At 40.3% G+C, this 19,495-nt stretch overlaps 1 protein-coding gene across 2 annotated transcripts in view; it reads left to right on the top strand.

Moving 5' to 3' along the window:
- The window catches only part of LOC105936783 (muscular LMNA-interacting protein), a 61,341-nt gene that overhangs the window by 9,763 nt on the left and 32,083 nt on the right, over positions 1 to 19,495 (top strand). For both annotated transcript variants that reach the window (XM_012877776.3, XM_012877762.3), the window contains exons 2-5: positions 2,168 to 2,293; positions 15,662 to 15,799; positions 16,137 to 17,714; positions 18,666 to 18,740. In XM_012877776.3, coding sequence (XP_012733230.2) covers positions 2,180 to 2,293; positions 15,662 to 15,799; positions 16,137 to 17,714; positions 18,666 to 18,740 — 1,905 coding nt within the window. In that variant the 5' untranslated portion in view covers positions 2,168 to 2,179. The remainder of the gene's footprint in view (positions 1 to 2,167; positions 2,294 to 15,661; positions 15,800 to 16,136; positions 17,715 to 18,665; positions 18,741 to 19,495) is intronic.

Below are 19,495 nucleotides of genomic sequence, written 5' to 3'. Positions count from 1 at the left end.
AGGAAGCTATTTTTGAAATGTGCTTTCAATAGTCCATGTGGAACACATAATGAAACTAGTTTTTTAGTCAGATATATTAATATATATATATATATTAATTATTCATTACATATTTTAAGTTATATACCAATAAACTATCCAGGTTGTGTCAGTAAGGACACTAGGTGTAAAACTTGGCCAAGACTGTGTGCAAATTGACTTGTTGGCGACCCCTGAATAAGACAGAAGCTGAAAGGTCTCACTCACATATTTTAATTTATATAATTGAGCCAGCAGATAATTAACCTATAGCATGAGTGGGGATGATGCTTCCCCCAGGAGTCCAGGATTTAAAATGAGAGAGACAGACTTATCTGAAAGAAGGCATTTCTTTCAGATAAGTTAATTTTTTCATCCCATCTTTTAAAGATCAACTCAAGTCCGCAGGGTAAGGTGCTACATGGTCTATTTGGTTTTAATTTCAGTCAGTTTAGCATTTTTGTTTTATTATTTACAATAGCTGCTAATTTGACTAATAGGGACCCACAAGGGCCATTTTCCAGACCTGCTGGCCTTGTTGCAGTACTTTTAAACTTTTAGCATAGGCTAGCAGGTTTGATTCTGAGCTGCTGAATATCTGTAGATTATGACATAAATAATTATCTTTTATTTTTAAGTCTCAATGATTCTTACGTGCATCATGGGGGATGGAATTACCTACAACCTGGAATAAAACATTTCAACATTTTCTATGTATAAATATATCAGAGCTCTGATTACCCCGTATGTTCCTAACAGAGCACTTCGCTCTCAGACTGCAGGTCTGCTGGTGGTTCCTAGAGTCTCTAAAAGTAGAATGGGAGGCAAAACCTTTAGTTATCATGCTCCTCTCCTGTGGAACCAACTCCCAGTTTTGGTCCGTGAGGCAGACACCCTGTCTACTTTTAAGACTAATCTTAAAACTTTCCTTTTTGACAAAGCTTCTAGTTAGAGTGGCTCATGTTACCCTGAGCTACCTCTATAGTTATGCTGCTGTAGGCTTAGGCTACTGGAGGACATCAGGGTCTATTTCCCTCACTCTGCTGAGTTCTCCTACTGTAATCCAATTTGCACTGTTTGTTGTTATTTAAACTTTTAGTTCTGTCTTTTTTCTCTTCATAGTAGGTACATCTGGTCTGGCGTTCAGTTAGGCATGACATCATCCAGGGGGGCAGATCATCTGCCATTACCCTATAACATGGAAAAAATTCCTGGATCAATGTGTGCTTCTGTGCTTTTTGTGTCTCTGCTCTGTCTTCTCTAACCCCCAGTCGGTCGAGGCAGATGACCGTTCACACTGAGCCTGGTTCATCTGGAGGTTTTCCTTCCCGTTAAAGGGGAGTTTTCCTCTCCACTGTCGCTTCATGCATGCTTGGTACGAGGAATTGCTGTCCCCGTGACTCTACGCTCTTTCAGGAGGAGTGAATGCTGCTTGTCAAGACTCGATGCAATCTACTGGGTTTCCTTAGATAGGAAACTTTTTGACCAATGTATGATTTGATTGAATTTAACTTTGTAAGGTGCCTTGAGATGAAATGTGTTGTGAATTGCCGCTATGTAAATAAAATTTAATTGAATTGAATTTCTATAGGTGAAAAAAAATCTGTTTTCTACCACTTGGATCAGTACTTTTTTTCTTTTCCAAGTCTTAACTATACTTCCATCTTCCTTTTTATTACAGCTAAAAGTAAAACTAAAGGTGCATTACAGCTACCTTTGCATCAACTACCAAAAAAGCTTAATTTTAATGCTTATTTGACAGTTTTAAACTGAGCTAGACGAGAGCAGGAACTGCTTCCCTGGAGTCTGGGCGTGACAGCTTTGAAGTCCACAGTGCTTAATTATCTCGCCTCCTTCTCTCTCTTTCCGTGTGTGTATGCGTGCGTGTGCGTGTGCGTGTGTGTGCGTGTGTGTGCGTGAGTAATGATAGATCATCAGTAATGAGGAATAGTTATATCATCCTGTAAATGAGGGGAAATATCCATGAAAACAACTCCCCTGTGTCCTGCCACTTTTTATTATAGCAAACATTTTCACTCATAACTCTAACTACAAGTGCGTTTTTTGTGTCCCTTTTAGCGAAAATAGTTGGAGGGATTTTCCAAGTGTATTACATTAGAATAATTTTCTCTCTCTCTTATGGCCCTAGGTTTCAGCAGGGATGCCCGCTAAGCCTGCCACATTCACCTTCGTGCCTCAGGTGCACAAGCTACCAAAGAAAAGCATTCTTGCCAAGGATGAGAGATCAGCAGGTCTGAAAGGAAAATCAGATAAGGTACAGCAGCAGCAGCAGCACACACTTATAGAGTGACAAACTAATAACTTGCGTAACTGGTTTCAGATCATGCGATGTTACAGTTCAGGTTTTAGTTTAATAAACAGAGTATGGTGCATATATTTTAAAGTTTCAGTTTGTGAAAACATTTCAAAGCTTTTCCCTTTTTTCTGCAATGAAGATGTTGAAAGAAAAATCACAAAATTCTAAAATGAATTTGAGTTTGGAAAAAATTGTTTAGCTTTTGTGTACATCGAGTTGGGTGTGGCAAAATGGCTCAACTTCACCCTCTACACAGCAAGGTCTTCTAGCAGGAGCTATGGAAACTGATAGTCATGTAAAACCCTACAGTGCAGATTTTTTTTTATGTACACCCTAAACTAAACAGTCCGCCATATTGGATCAAAGTCACCATTTTATAGGTTTACATGTGTTTTACAAAGTTCTCCAAGGCCTTTTTGTTTCAAAACTCATCAGTATCCTGCTAAAGCTATCAAAAGGCTGAGCTTTTGGGGAGGGTGGGTATGGCCATGCTTTGAACTTTTGGTTCCCAAAAAACTGGTATTGCTATTCTTACAATACCAAAGCCACCTATACTGTAAGTAGGAAGTCAAATGGTTTACACCTCAATTTTAGTTTCAACCACAACCTGTGACTTTTCATCAGAGGATGTGGTTGTGGTGGGGGATTTTTTAAAATAAAACCAATTCATAAAATCAGGCTCTAGCTTTATTAGATTTATGTGGGTGTGCTCCTGTTTGAAGTTTCCAAACAGTCAGCATTTCTTGGATTGCATGAGGTTTATGAAATTCAGTCTACATATATAATCTGTGAAGATTTGCTAAAAATCCAAAATCTACAAAATGCACTCCCACATTTATCTTTAAGACAGTTTTACTGCTGAATCTCCCTCTACAAACTGTCTTATGACAGATAAGTCAAATTAGCACAATCCAAGCCTTACACATAATTGTTCGTTCTGGATTGCAGTCCCCACCAATCCTTTGCTATCAAACAGGAAGTTGTTGTGACTCCCAAAGGAAGATTTCTACAGTTTCATTACAGAGCTCAGTGAAATGCTAATTAATGTAATTTTGAAGGTTCATGAACAGTGCTACCGTCTGGTTATGCAGTACAGTGTGTGAACATATCAAGGTGCGGTCCAAGGTCTCGCTGCCAAGGTATGAAGGCGATCTAAATAGGTATTAGCATGTTGCCTTTCAGAAAAGCAGTTTATTTAAAAAAAGGGTTGAGGAGCTGAGATTTCTTTAAAATGAAACTCCTTCAAATAGAAAAATGATGCTCCAACTCAAAAAGGTTCATGAGGCAGAAAATCTATTTCCGCAAATATCAGCTCTGTGAAAAGATTCTTGTCTCAAGTGATTAATCATGTCAGGAGTTTGAGGATTGGATTTCTTCGCTACAGGGGAATAATTAATCTCACTTTTAGCAACAGCACTAAAGAATGGCTACCTCCTTTTATACCAAATATTTGGGGACAAACAGACAAAACAATTTCAGCTGCTGCAGCAGTTGTTTAATTTGAGATCTTTCTACAGCACCATTTAAATAGAAAAAAGTTGGAGAAATGTCTAACTGTACACTGTCTGCTAAAAGTATTCACTCACCCTTCCAAACCATTGTGTTCTAGTGCCAAACATCGATTATGCAGGAATGCAGACTGCTTTTACAGACATTTGTGACAGAAAGGGTCACTATTAGGGTCCTAGTGAATTTCAGAGCATCACTGTGATAGGATGCAATCTGTGTGATATGTCCAGTCATGAAAAGACCTTGCTAATAAATACTCCAGTGAGCTGTGCAATCATGAGAAAATGGCATCGAGGGAGAGCAACAGCAAATCAGCCACTAAGTTGTAGGCCAGATAAAATAACAGAAAGGAGTCACTGGCATGCATATGGCACTGATGTCACCAGCTCCCAGTTGCTACAGACCTTCAAACTTCATGGGACCTCCAGATTAGCTCTAGAAGTACACAAAGAGAGCAGAATGGGTTTTCATGGCAGAGCAACTGCATCCCAGCCTGGCTTTACCTGGTGAGTGTGAGGCATCTGATCCAGGGATGTGAAGCTTAACTTTACCCTAAAGCAGTGGCCCTATTACCTGACTCTTGCCAGATGGATTTCTTTCCTCAGAGCTTCATAAGTGTGTGGAGCCATGGGGAGCTCTGCAGAACTACATCCATCCGGCGAGAGTCAGCTTAGTGGCCCTATGCCTGCCTGTCTGTCTGAGAATCCAATGGAGGAGCCTTGGTTTGCGTCAGGAAACCACTGTGTCACTGTAGTGTAAAGTTTGAAGCAGATGGGATTATGGTGTGTCTGTGTTTTTCAGGAGTGGGCTCAGCCCCTTAGGTCCAGTTCAAAGAACTTGAAATGCTTTAGTTGACCAAGAAATTTCAGGTAATCACATTCTACCAACATTAACAAACAGTTAGAGGATGGCACGTTCCTGTTGCAACACGACTCCACGCCAGCACACAAAGCAAGTTCTGTAAGGCATGGATGAGTGAGGTTGGTGTGAAACTGATTGGCCTCCACAGAGTGCAGAGATCAACCGGGCAGAACATCTTCAGGATGAAATAAGAGTGCAAGCCAGAGAAAGCTTATTGGGGATCAGTTGCCTGTTTCACAAGAGATTTCTATTATACATACAATAATAAACTAGCAGTGGGAATTGTGGCATTGCACATTACATCTGTGTTGGAAGCCTCTCTATGCCATCATTTTCAAAGCAATAACAGGTAGATGAACTCAGCCGAGTAACTCAGTGAACAAATCCTGTCGTTAGCAGGGGAAATGCTTCTACACACACACACACACACACACACACACACACACACACACACACACACATATATATATATATATATATATATATATATATATATATATATATATATATATATATATATATATATATATATATATAGTTGTTCACACAAACCAGATGTTATTGCTGCATCCCTCTCTTGACCTGCTAAACCATCTCTCCCCTACCCACAAGTCTGCTCATTTGGGGCTGTGATTACCTCGCTTGGCGAGTCAGTGGTGTAAAATAGTCAGGGTTACTTCTGATCCCTTGCCACATTAATCTTCTCACAAATCAAATGGAAACCTCAATCCCGCCTTGAAGTGTTTTACAAAAGGGGGAACTGTCTGACCTCACAAATGCACTTTAAAGAAAGGTCACACGTTTCTATAAACACACTCTAAAACCTGGTGGTAAGCTTTCCCAGAAAAGCCGAAGCTGTTATAGATGCCCAGGGTGGGCCCACATCATATCGGGGATGTCGCCTAAGTCCATGTGTGTCGAGGCAAATGAGGGAATACTTTTGGCAACATACCATATAAGTTAACTGCATTTAAATTACATCTCTGTTGCATCATTTCCAATCTAATGTAAGACTCTGGTTAAAAAATCTTCAAAATTGCCTCCTTGACCACAAATTTCTAGCTATGTGAGGTGTCAACATCAAAGACTTTTCTAAAGTGGCCAGCAAGATGCTCTGTTGCCAATCAGGTGAACGTTTAAAAGTTTAACGTATTATTTTAACACAAAAGTTAACCCAAGTGTTAACAGACATTAACATACACTTTGTTGACATAGAAGGATTTAATGGATACGTGGTTCCCCCTGTTTTTCCAATCAGGGCACAATGAAATGTACACTGCAACATTAAAAGTAACCTTTCTCAGGGGCTGATGCTGATCCCCTGTGGTGCAGACTGCTGGAGGGTTTAAAGTGCTAATAGATGTTTATCTAGCCTCACCATCAGAACAGCACCCGGCTGGATGCCTGAAGTCAGATTGCTGGCTGCCGGCATCTATACTTCAAAGGTTTATTTTTTTAATTTTTCCTCACTTTACTGAGGGGGGCAACACCATTAATCTTTGAATTTCCTTCAACATTATTACCCCAAGGATTGGCAGGCCTTTAGGAAGTCACAGTGAACATAGAGCTTTACAGCTTTACATAAAGAAAATGATTGGGGGTTTAAATCTCTTCTCTGTTCAGTGGTTTGTGTACCTTAATATGCTGCTGCTGTGACTCTCATATGTTCTGGACCTGGTTTTCTATTTACAAGGGGTTTTGCATTCAAAGCAGGATATGTGAAACTAGAAGTTAGAAAATGAAATGTGAACGCAAACATGAACAAAAAAAAAAAAACTACCTTAGAATTTGGGATAAAGCCTATTGGTAAAGACAAGATTCACAAGACGATATTAACATGTCCTCCATGACAAATCTAGGCATGCAGTTTTATCACAGAAAGGCAGCTTCTATAGGTTATGAAATCTAATAAATCTTAATATCATCTGCAGAAAAGTCTATTCAAATCAGGCTAACTATGATCACCTAGTGTGTTAGTCAATCTTTCGCTGCAAAAACAACCTTGAGTCGTGTATCCATGGACTGAACTACACTCCTGCAGGTGTGTGATGTGGTATCTGTACCAAGAATTTAGCAGCAGATTCTTTAGGCCCTTTTAGTCGTGAAAAATTGGTTCCAGAAATCACCTTGCTTGTCCAGCACATACCACTGATGCTTGATTGGATTGAGATCTGGAGAATTTGGTAAACCTAAAACAGGTAAAGTTCTTTTGGTGGCTTCATCCGGATGAGAAAAACAGCTAAATCCATAAGCTCTGAGTGAGCTGAGCGATTTATAGGATGAAAGAAAGTGCATGTAGTTGCTGGTAAATAATGTTGTTATTGGCAGCAATTACTGCAGATAATGCATAAAAGGAAAATGTAGTAGGAGTGACAAGCAAAATGATCAGCATGTCCTCCATCAGCCTGAGCCCACAGCAGCATAACTACAGAGATAGCTCCAGATAACCTGAGCCACTCTCACTATAAGCGTTATCAAAAGCGTTTTAAGCCTGATCCTAAAAGTAGAACTGAGAGGAGCCAGATAACTCTTGCTGGATAATTTTGTGTCATCTGAAGGCTTTTTAAATATTTCAGTGATGAACAATTTTCAATGCAATCACAAAAAAACTGAACAGAATTATACACAGACATCAAATAAAGTGACAAACACAAATGGCTGTCAGTTCCTGACAGTTCAGAGATCGAAAAAAAACCCCAACAATAAACGAGAAAATCCTACACTAGAAGCTTACGGCTTAAGGCATAGTAATAAAAAGTAAGAAAAATACACGTGTCAGTGTCCGTTTTAAAAGACCTTACAGCAAACTGTAACACCTCCTCCAAAAAATAAATAAATAATAGAGGGGGTAGAAACTGGTTATCACTCTTTCAGAAAATGCCTGTAGGCAACCACCATTGAAAATGCATGAGCCGTTTGCAGTGCACCGGAAAAAGCTAGTGACCGAGGAGAGACACCTGGGAAGATAAGGTGAATGTCTGGAGAACGGTTATTTTTTATCATGCAGAGCTGAAAAACCAACAGAACTTCTGTACCAGAGCTTCAAAAGTTTAGAACAAAAGCAAAAGGGATGCCCCGGCGGCCCAATCCCCAATTTGCCATCTGATACAGGAGATACAGCTGAAAAAATGAACTTGTGTTTAAACTGGATGAGTTGGAACCACACATTAAAAAGAACAGGTTCCAGTTCTGTCAGTTCAGCCCCAATCTCTATCAGGTGTTTCATCACGGTCCTTTTATTGCTTGACTGATAGGAGATTATATCACCTCTAGTGAGCGCTTTAAAATATTCCCTCAGTAGAATCTGATAATTAACCATTGTCGTTGATGAGAAATAAATCGTATATTTCTGATATTAAACCTCCAAATGTAGACAAGCTGACCAAGATTGAAATTAGCCGATACTGAATGTGGGGAATGTGGTCATAAATAGGGATAATCTGATTGCCAGAACTTTCTACCTTTGAAATAAAACTAGAGCTGAAAAACAAGTGATCGATTCTGGAGAAACTGCCATGAACATGGGAGACAATTAACTACGCCCATCAGAGGGATGCTGCAGCCTCCAAATTTCCACAAGATCTAATAACATAATCAGGTTGTTAAAAAACACAAGCATAGACTGCAGTGGAGGGGGAGAGAGAGGCTGAAGACAATCTATGTAACCACAGTCCCAATAAGAATTGAAAACCCCATTAATATTCATATTAAGATAAGCATTGATATCTACAAGGTTGAAAACCTTTCAGAAAAGGCACATTGTTTAAGAGAAGGAGAGGGGATGCATAACCAGAGCCAATAACAAAAGCTGGATCAGTGATCATAGACGTAAACACCAATGGGATGGTTTTGCAGAAGCTTGAAGGCATTTCACTGATTTTTCTAACAGTGGGGTTCAATTTCCTGACAGGAAACAATTCCAACAGTCCAGAACTTGAGAGCAAGAACAACTTAAAGAAGGTAGGCCTGATTACCACCTAGGTAAGCAAACAATGTGCTGTGTATAGTGTGGTGTCTGCCAGTTACATCCTGCAAGGAACTAAGAACTAGAAAGGTTTGACTTGAGAGACATGGGGGGGGGGGGGGGGGGGGATAAGTAAGTGAGGCAGCAATAAGGCTGATGATGGATTAAATCCTGTAGGGGCCTACAAATCTGGGAGCAAGATTCTTAGAATAAGATTTGAATAGGAAGTCCCTGGATGAAAGCCAAACTTCTTGTTGGGGAAAGCAGATGGGATGCGCTTAGTGTTTCTTGTGTTGAGCTGAGGTTCATTGAAGTGCGGTTTGGAGTCCAGATTTTACTTCAACGGAGAAGGTGAGTTCTGACGGAAGTAATGAAATAATCTGAAAAAAATGAAGGAAGAAGGCATGGTTGAGGAACAATGGATGCTTCAGACCGAGATACACCTGCAACTCTAGAGATATGAAAGTTGTGTGCATATTCAATCCAGACAAGTAAGTGGCTCCAGGAAGTGGGTTTGTTGGCGCATCCACAGCAAAGTGTGTTTTCCCGTTCCTGGTTAAGTCATTTGGACTGCCCAGTTCAGTTTGGGGGAGAAAACCTGAAGACCGGCTTAATTTTGGCACCAAAGTGCTGAACAAAAGTGCTACAGACTTAGGCTATGAAGTGGGAAACTCTTTCTGGAATGAGTTCGGTAGGGATGCCATGGAGTCTGAAAACATGACTGATGAGGAGTTTTAGCGGTTTCAGCAGCAGAAGGTGACTTGGTAAGTGCAATGAGATGACATGCCTGGGAGAAACGGTTTATGATGATGAGGATGACTATTGACCTTTGGATGATGGGAGACTAAAAACAAAATCAATAGCAATGTAGAGGTGTCTAGGAACAGGAAGAGGCTGGGGAAGACCTAAAGTGAGAAGTCTCATTTCTGGCACAGGTGGAGCAAGCTCAAATGAACTCTCCTTGTTAAGTGCAGGCAAGCAGAAATAGTGAAGGAAAGGTGCGACTGACAAGAGAAATTAAATGCGTAACATGGGAACAGACAGAGGATAGTACAAATGGACGGCCTGGGGGACCCCTGTGGGATCTGGCTCATCGTGTTGAGCATGTTGAACAAGGCTCTCAATAGTGCATGACTGAGAGGGGATGTCTTTACTGAAAACTGTCTAAATTGTGACTCCCAGGAGGCACATTTAAAAGATCTGAAGGGGCAGCCTGGTGGGGGAGTCCAAATTAACAGGTTGACCTGTCAGCTGAAGACAGGAGAGGTGATCGGTGCTCCAGGACGTGATACCAGATTCTGCCCATTTTATGTGGATATTATATTCTTTAAGCCAAGTCTTTAGTGGGGATGATTAAACATGAAAAGAAAATGTCAGGGACTCCAAAAATGTGTAGGTATACCAAAAAAAAAAAAAGTACAAAAAGCACAGTTTCGTGTCAGTCAGGCAGATAATGCCTTAAATCTTTTTTTACAGGACTGTGTTTTTTACTTTATCTGGATTGGAGTAGAGCACTGCATGTTGTGTTCATATTTTTGTTGTTTAAATGACAGTGTTTGATGAACTGCCGTTTGTAAAGAATATAATGACGAATATCGGAACAATGTTCAAAGAAGTGGCACTGCATCCGCCAAGAGATGAAAACATTTAGGTTTGAAGGTACAGAAATGTCAACAAAGGTTACAATGTCCGTAAATGCATAAGATGAACATAAAGGTAAGCAAACAGATAAATAATTAGCTCAAAAGCTAGATGCAAACAACTTTCCTGTCAGCAATTTCTTATCTTCACCACGATCACCCAGAGGAATGGCTCAGGAGAGTCGAGTTCAGGGTCCTGCCTTGATGTTGCACTTGCCCTGAACAGAGCGTTATTTAGCTGCTGTGCATGAACCTTAAGAGATTGAAGCCTCCGACACAAAGAATCAAACATAATGTATTACACAGGGTTCATACCCTGGCACAAAATGTCACAGACTGCACTAGAAATAACTGCCAAGGGAGATTTTCAGAAGTCCAGGAAACCACCGAGAGAAGGGAAATGTCATCAAAGATCGTAAGGATTTCAGGGGAAGATTACATTTGGACTTTTTACTGCAAATCACCTTGTTGCTCTGATATTTTCTCTGCCTTGAAAATAACAAAAAGGATTCATTCTTCTGGTTCCCAATCCACCCTGCAGCCATAATAAAGTTCGGAAAAAAGCACTCTCAAGTTCCTATTATCAATTTGCATTCAAGTCACTGACAAGAGCTTTGTAACACAAGTGTATAAATTCTCTGTCAAATTACAATGCCACTTTAAATTAGTGTGTTCTCTCTCTTTGTCCTTCGTCCTTTGTGAATCACAGATTGCCTCCAGCTCTCTCAATTACTTGAGGTGAAAGCACAAAGCCAGATATCTTTGAAAAAACACAGTATTATTTTTTTTTAACTTTACTACTGCTCTGATGTTTCAAAGCGACTGGGATTTGACAAAAGGGAAACACATTAGGCGACGAGCATTGTAGATCTCACCATATTGTTTTCACTATTCAAGATGATCTTGTAACTTTTCCTATTTCAGCTCATTACATATATTAAAATCATAAAATGGCAAGCATATTACGTAGCAGTAACTTACAACTTAATTTCATTCAGGTTCCATCGGTTTGGGACTTCCTTAACAGGGGGAGAAAAAAATGCAGCAAACTGTTATTTTTCCTGGAGGCTCTCATCTTGGAAGCCTTTCATTTCTCTGACTGGCGGTTATTTAGAGGAGAGTGGGAGCAGCTCCAAATGAAATTTTAAATTAGTTCAGATGATTGATGGCTGCCAATCAACTGATGTGTAGTTTTAGGATGATCATTTCCGCACATGAAAATGTGCCATACCATGAAGTCAAGTCCAACAGGACGTTTGGGCTCTTTTTCACATATAAATACAAGTTTTGGTAGACTTCACTTTTGCTTGTTATTATTATGCTACGAGATGAAACTGCATTTTTTACATGCAAGAAAAGACAAAAATATATATTTAAAATTTTACCAAATGTTTTTAGCCAATTCCTCAGAAAATAAAGTTTTATGAGTATCTTCTATTTCAAATCTTATTTTTTTTTTCTTTTATAAAACACTCAAGTATAATGAATATTATTTCACTTCTCTTAATTCTCCCTAAAATGTCACACATTTCTCATGAGAGAGCGATACATTTATTGGGATTTTATTTAACAGATAATCAGACAACCAGGTACAACAGTCTTAGTTGTTTTTAAAAAAATATATGAAAAGTTGGTCAAGCATGTTTTTCTCAAAAGACATGCCAAAACCTTTAAATTTTTATTTGCAAATTATTACAAAAACAAATATCATTTAGCATTACACACCCCTGCATTACTTTGTGTTGATCTATCACATTAATTTCAATACCATACAAGATACTGAAGTTTGTGGTTGTAACATGACAACGTTTTAAAAAGTTAAATTGGTTTGAATAGTTTTCAAACCAATTTACATATGCCTATAAAATAACAAGTACACTGGAAACTTGCAAAAATATTACACGCAGAAATTTGAGTTGTTTTTTTTGTACCTTTGAGGTCTGTTTACATTAAAGGTATACTATGCAACCGGGGTTGATTTTCCAGCGAGGCTCCCCCCAGAGGGCGAAAGTAAATGTGCACTGTCATAAAGATGCTCAGCTGTTCTGGTTTCTCCATCAAGCCAGGCACGGTTGTTTTGAGCTTAGCAGACAGGCGAACGCAACGAAAAGTGGAAAAAACGGCATTACAAACAATGACTAACACAGTGAAAGTATGAACATCAGGGTTTCCCGCGGCGGCCGCCGCCGTACCGCCTCGCCAACATTAAAAAAAATAAAATAATAATAATAATAATAATAAAAAACTCGATATGCTTGCATGTTTATTTGATGTTAACACGGGGTTCTTTGTTGTTGCTTTCGCGCGTGCATATAGTGAATGGCAGGGCAAAAACACATGGAGTTCTCGCCGTAAAGCAAGACCGACTCTCACGGTCTTGCACGAGACTTCTGAGCCTGTGACTGCGGGCCGACTGCTCCTGCAATTGCAAGTGCGGTATTTCCCCCACAGACCACCAGGGCGGCCGAGAAAGCCTTTGTTCGACCTGAAATGACTAATTTAATCATCCAAAACGGTATGGAACACATTAATTAACTGAAAAATGTTGCATAGTATGCCTTTAACAGAGTTACTGGACGGATTTCTTCAATGAATGTTTGAATCAACATGTTAAACGTGAGAAAAATGTAAATCTTGGTAGCCGATTAAAATAGGTCTTGTTACAGTAATTTTGCTTGATTTGCTTTATCACTTTCACGTGTATGATGTAAGTTAATATTTTTTTTTTTGTTTTGTTTCAGAAAAGTGCTTTTAGAGGAATGAGATCAAAACAGTGTGTAGTGCCCCATTATAAACACAGTTATTTCAAATGTTAAATGTTTTACACACAGATTATTATTATTATTTTACATATCCTGGTAAAAAATAAGCAAATGACAAACAAATAAATAATTTAAAAAAAAACTTTAGTAGACCAGGGGTTCCTAAAGTGGGGGTCCCGCCATGATTTGGTGCTGATGTGCTAAAAATATTCACTTTAATGTAGGGGTTATCATAAAAATACAAATTAATTTAGTAATTAATTTAGTAAGTTAAAGTCTCTGGCACTGTTATTTTGAAGGTAACAGGTGGAAAAGTTTGGGAACCCCTGTTGCAGATGAAACTGCTCATGATGCTGACTATTTTAGACGCTATACTGTACTTCCTCCTTGATGTGTTTTACTGTTAATTTTTCACTACTTACCAGAACTAAGCCTGCATGCAAATATAGAGTTGATAGTGTATGTTACTCTATATTGATGTATATAAATAAATGTGTTATCAGCATTAGTCTCAAAAGCATTCAAAAATTAGGGTGAAGGGTAAATCTGTTCCTTTCGAACAAACACTGTCACACTAGGATGAGCGAGAATATTTTCTCAGATTAAGATTTATTTTTGCACAAATCAGCAATGATTGGACTTCATTTGAGCCTAATAAGGAAAATCACCAAAAACTAAATAATGCAATCAAGGATTATTTTCACACTGATGTATTCTTGCTAATTGTGTAATTAAGTAAAAGGAGATAAAGCGTAACAACAGAGATACTAACTACTGCTTCAGCTTATATATATATTTTTTTTTGTGCAGAAGGAATTGTATGTTTAAAATATTATCTAATATGTGTTTGGAGTTCAAGTATTAATAGCAAAACCAAATTTTTTAACAAAAGTTTAATAGGTTGTTGTGAGTTTACAGAAAGGGGTTTGCAGCTAAATTCTTTCAGTTCTAATACCTAACAGTAATCTGAGGGGGAAATGAAAAGAGAGAAGAGAAATTCAAAGTTTCTCTACCAACTTTCATCCATCAGATTTCAATACCATAACGTTTCATTAAGGGTTAGGAACGTTTGCAATAACTAACGTGCAATTATATTTAATACACTGTGCAGTAATCCTGAAAGAAGTGACTTCTGCTGCTATTACACTTGAATATATGTTGAATATATATATAATTGGCACCTTCTTCTGATTACTGAGCCGATGTGACATGTGAATTTCTCCAATATGAGATCAATAAAGCCTATCTTATCTTATCTTATCTTATCTTATCTTATCTTATCTTATCTTATCTTATCTTATCTTATCTTATCTTATCTTATCTTATCTTACAGTTAACTCCCAAAATATCACCTCTCATCTCAGCTGACGGTAAAGTCTAGACACCAGCTGTAGTCATGGCTAAAAAGTCAAAAACAGTGAAAGGGTTATTGTTCTGGTTGAGGCAGATGGTTATCCTTAATTGGGATTCAGAACTGGATCAGAAACAAGTGCTCGTCTTGAAGAAAGTTGCAATATGGCATAAACACACTTCCAGTCAGTTTTTATTAAATATTTCATTTTAATCTGCCATGGCTTCACACAATAAACTGAGAAACAAAATAGCAGCAAAACGCTCATCATAGCCAACGGGAGAAAGCCATTTCTATTTAATCAATAAATATGCACTATAAAATAATCATCTCATCTCTCAAAAAATAATAAAACAATAGGTTGGCAGTTTTTTTTTTGCCAACACTGTAATCTTCATATCCCTCCACAGCTTCTTTTTCATTTACAAGCCTCACCAATCCCAAATGTTCATTTTACTTCAAACCTGAACAAAGATACTGTATTTGTAACATTAAAAGGTTACATCTAAACCTGCCAGGGGTGCAAATAATTTTGGACCTAACTGTGCTGGGCAACAGTATCTATGCTATTTTAGGAAGCTACTAACTTAGTTAAAAAGGTCTCAGAAATACTTAATGATAATGATTAATTTGGCATTACGGGGTTAATCAAAGCTATCTACTCTTAAGGTTATTGATTTTTAATACATTTAATAGACTCAGAATTTGAAGATTCTGGGACACAATCACCATGCGATGAGCTGTACTACAAACCCCATGGGTTGTAATAGCCAGATCTAAATGGTTCTTCAAGGGCATTTTCAAATGACCTGCAGGAAAGCAGTTTAATTATGTTAAAGGTCACATCTGCATGTTTGTCTACTCTACACAAGGGCTCTTATGAGGCTTGAACTCCATTCACTGGATATTAAAATATAAAACAGAGCAGAAATCTCATTGATCTTTGACTAACATCAACACTGAAATAATATTTCATAAATCTTACTCAGCTTGAAATAAACTTAAAATCAAACACATGACGACTGCAGGAAAACAAACGAGCCTCAAACACAACAGCGCCTCCCACAGACTGAGGCAGGTGCTACATGAATGTCAGATGGGATGTGGACGCACATGTGAATGATCTGGGGCTGACTCAAGCTCAGCCCTGAAGCTTAGCGAGGCTCTATGAAGTTCACCTCGACTCTTCTCGGGTTTCACTAGCTCTGCTCTGTTTCCTCCTCCTGCTCCCCCGGTCAGAGCATAGCTGCGTCCCAGGAGAGGACAACCAGAGAGACCATGTCAGAGGAGGACCTTTTCAAAGCGGAGATTGTCTTTATCAAGGACTTTTTGGAGAGAGGAGAACGAAACATGGTCCAGCTGGAGGCCAAACCCCACGTGAGTCAACAGGAGCACACGAAAGGGAATTATTATGCATAATCCTTCTATTAAATTCACACCTTTAAATGAACAGAATGGATACTGTTTTTTTTTTTCCTGCGGTGTACGTTTAGTTTCTCCTTTGTTTAACTGGAAGCTTTAAGATTAAAATTATTGTAGACATGATCAATAATGTATAAATTCTATTGATTTGTCGGGTGTAAATTCGCCATAGGTGAGAGATGTAGTAGCAAACGTTATTCTGCGTGTCCAGCAGCTTTGTTAACCTGTCTTATATGAACTGGAAGGTGAAACAGTAACAATAACACAAGTTTAATTTTTTTTTTGTTTTCAGTTCAGTCCTTCACAGGATCACCAGAGCCTCCCTCGAACCAAGGCGCCTCCTTCAGTCGGTGCCCCGTCTGAAAATACCCCCGGCCATGAGGCCACGGCGGCAGTCTCTATGGAAACAGTTGTTGATAAATGCAGAGGCAGTCTCTGGCGGCGGCGCCACGATATCTCTGGACATTCTGAACATAGCTCGGGCTGCTCTCCAAACACGGTGTCTGGGGCAGAAGACAGAGCAAGCCCCGCAAACTCTCCGGACCTCTTCCCGACCCCGTCCTCCTCCAGGGAGTCCATCCTGTGGGACGGTTTGGACAAAGAGCGGAGCTGGTGCGCCACGCAGCCGTCCTCCGTGGCTTCTCCTGCCTCGTTTAGCAGAACCGTCTCCCAGTGCTCCTCCATCCGCTCTGGAGTCTTCTCCCCTTCTGTGGTTCAGATCAGGAGGCACGTTCTCGCTCCTGGCTCTAGCCTGATTCAGACCACTCAGAGCTGTTTCTCCTCCTGTGACAGCCTGTCTTCCTCCACGTGTTCGCAGACCCGCCCTCCGCGGCACCGGCCCCCTCTCACCCGGCTCTCTCTGCTCACTGCCATCCTGAGGAAAGGCCGTCTTCCTGTGCTGTCTCCCGCGCTGCAGAGGCCTTACACCCCCTGCTGGCCCATTAACCCCGTGACTCTGTCCGTCTGCAATGCCTGCTCGGCTGCCTCCAGCGTGGCCTCCATTCCCCTGGAGAGCTCCTCTCGGTTCTCCTCGTCCACCTCCGTAGACAGTCAAAACCCTGTTTGCAAGGAGCCCCCCAGCAGGTTCCCCAGCGCCCCTCCGAAGGCGGAATCCGGCAAACGCCACGTCAAGTGCTCTGAGACTCAGGGGACGGGTGGCGAGCTTAGAAAGGCGCAGGTGATTTCACCTCCGCAGGCGAGGAGCAACGCACTCCCTGAAACGTCCCCGCCTCTCTTCCCGAATTTGAAATTCGTCTCCGCGCCGCAGCGTGAAAAACCTGCCGCGGCGGCCACAACAAACAGCTTTATTTCCAAGCTGCATGAGCCGAGGCCCGCCATGCCCCTCAAGGACAATGCAAATAATAACTTCAAACACCCCGCGTCCCCGACCTCTACATTTATTAAGGAGCCTGAGACCTCTGAGCCCAGGAAATGGCCTTCCCAACCAAATTCATCTCTTTCAAGGCTCCAAATGCTGTCTCAGCAGCTGAGATCTACGCCTGTGTTCCCCCCTCATCTGCGGCCTTCTCTGCCACACAAAGCACCTTCAAACGCAGGTTCCCCCCTCTCTCATTTACAACGCACCCCAAAGATCGGAGGACACGACTCCGAGGGGAGCTGCCCCTCTTCCAGGGGATCCACCCCCACTCAGGCGTTTCAGAAAGCCCGCAGCCTGTCGCCTTCGTGCTACTCTACCGTAGCTTTCCCCGCATGGTCGTCCCCCGCCGCTACACCCACGCCTACACCCTCTCCTGCCCCGCCAATCAGAGACCTCACTTCTTCTCCTTCCCTGTCCCTCTGCTCCACGCCCTCTCCAAGGCCGGGGAGCGGAATTTCAGACTGCAGTGGCGGGGAGGGTAAAAAGAGAAAGGTAGTGTCACAGACTGTCACAAGCATGACTTTGAGACACTAACGATGTTATTTTCTGCTCCTGGCACACACTGTTCCTCTCATGCTGGGTGGTTTAAAATGAGATGTCATCTGCTATTAGGGTATCAAGTGTCGGGCTCTGTTTTTAGACCTCTGTTTGTGTTTGTCACATGAGCTGTTGCTGCTGCTATGGATTATAAATCAGCAGAGGTATCCGCTTCGGTGCCGATGACCACACTATTTTGTTTAAAATGTGTCTCCAGCTTGAGAAAACCTCGTATTTAAATATAAAGAAAGAAAAATGACGAATAAAGTTTCTCCCTCCTGAGCCGGGGACCTCTGCAGCTCCTCTGGAGTTATTTGCTGCTTGTGGAATTAGTTTTATTTTAATTTTATCATTATTGTTTTTTTGCTGCCCTCTTTTTATTATCTGGTGATGGATTATACAGTGCAAGGAAAATCTTTGGATATTACCTTGTAGCTTTTGACCTTTTCACAGCTTTATCTCTTACAATCCTCTGTGGGCTTCAAATAACAGCTTGTATTTCTACTAATTGCAAACAGTGGGACTCTATTTATTATTATTATTTTTTTACTTCTGAAACCTGCTAGTTGAACAGGATTTGATTTTGGTATAAGAGTAAACGTGGCTTTATACATACACATTGCACTTGGAGTTGGTTATTACCTAAAATCCTGATAGAAACATTAAAGGAAAGGTGGATACGTTATAAAAACGTGTTATGGTTTGAGAGGTACAGATATTCATCTTGACTGTTTTGCATGAGCAGTGAATCAGAAGGTTTGCTCCAACACACGTTAAATGCATGATGAACTTTATCTCCAGATATTTCACAATGACATTCTTGCATAAACTGGAAGAAATCTGACTCAATATTAATTTGTATTCATTGTCTGCCCCCCCCCCCCTCCCCTGCCTCTCCCCAAACAGCAGGCACACAAGATTAAGTCAAACTACAAACTGCTGGCTGCAATCCCCACAAACACTATTCTCTTGGATCAGCAAGTGAGTTCACACGTTTAACTCTAATCCCTCTAATTAATCCAGTTATCCTGTTAAACATCCAGAAGACTGTCTTAATCCCTAACAAACTGTACAAGTGTTGGTAAGAATAATTTAGGTGTTATTATCTGTAGAAGGCCAAAGGGAAGTATATATCAAATCTACAAAGTTTTTAAATGAGTAGCGACATTATACAAAGATTTTCAAACACTATACCTGAGCACATTTTGCGGCATGTTTTTTTTTTCTACCAGTGAGTAAAATGTATTTATTTTGAAAATCTTGCAGATAACTGCAGCTTGTTTTCGGGCATTTCCCCACCACACTGTCTTTAGGCACGGACAGATTGGAGCTTTCTTCCATAAAATTGTTCAGGTTTCTATTTTTCACCTATACTTTTTTGATGGGCCATGTGCTTTCAGGTAGTTATTTAGCAGCAGTATCTGAAACATTTACATGAAATTGCAGCAGTCTTACCTCTCACATATACTGTATATTTCTCTATGAAATTATATCTGAGAAGATCACCAGAAGGCAAAAACGTAGCTCTACAGTATTGTTGAAACTCTGAATTGTGTGCAGTCGAATTTTGTTTTCCTTTTTCATCATTGGTATTTTTTACTGAAACTGAGCTTAAAAGCTCTCCATTTACAGTATCTTTTTGTTGAGCCTCCCTGGTCTTGTGTGCTTCGTGCAGTTTGGATAAAAAATAACTTTCTTAGGTTCTTTCTTTGCTTTTCATGTTTTTTCTACAATGG

Source organism: Fundulus heteroclitus, chromosome 22 (genome assembly GCF_011125445.2).
Source record: "Fundulus heteroclitus isolate FHET01 chromosome 22, MU-UCD_Fhet_4.1, whole genome shotgun sequence".
NCBI lineage: Eukaryota > Metazoa > Chordata > Actinopteri > Cyprinodontiformes > Fundulidae > Fundulus > Fundulus heteroclitus.
The sequence above is the reverse complement of the archived record's forward strand: the minus strand, read 5'-3'. Positions and strand labels throughout refer to the sequence as shown.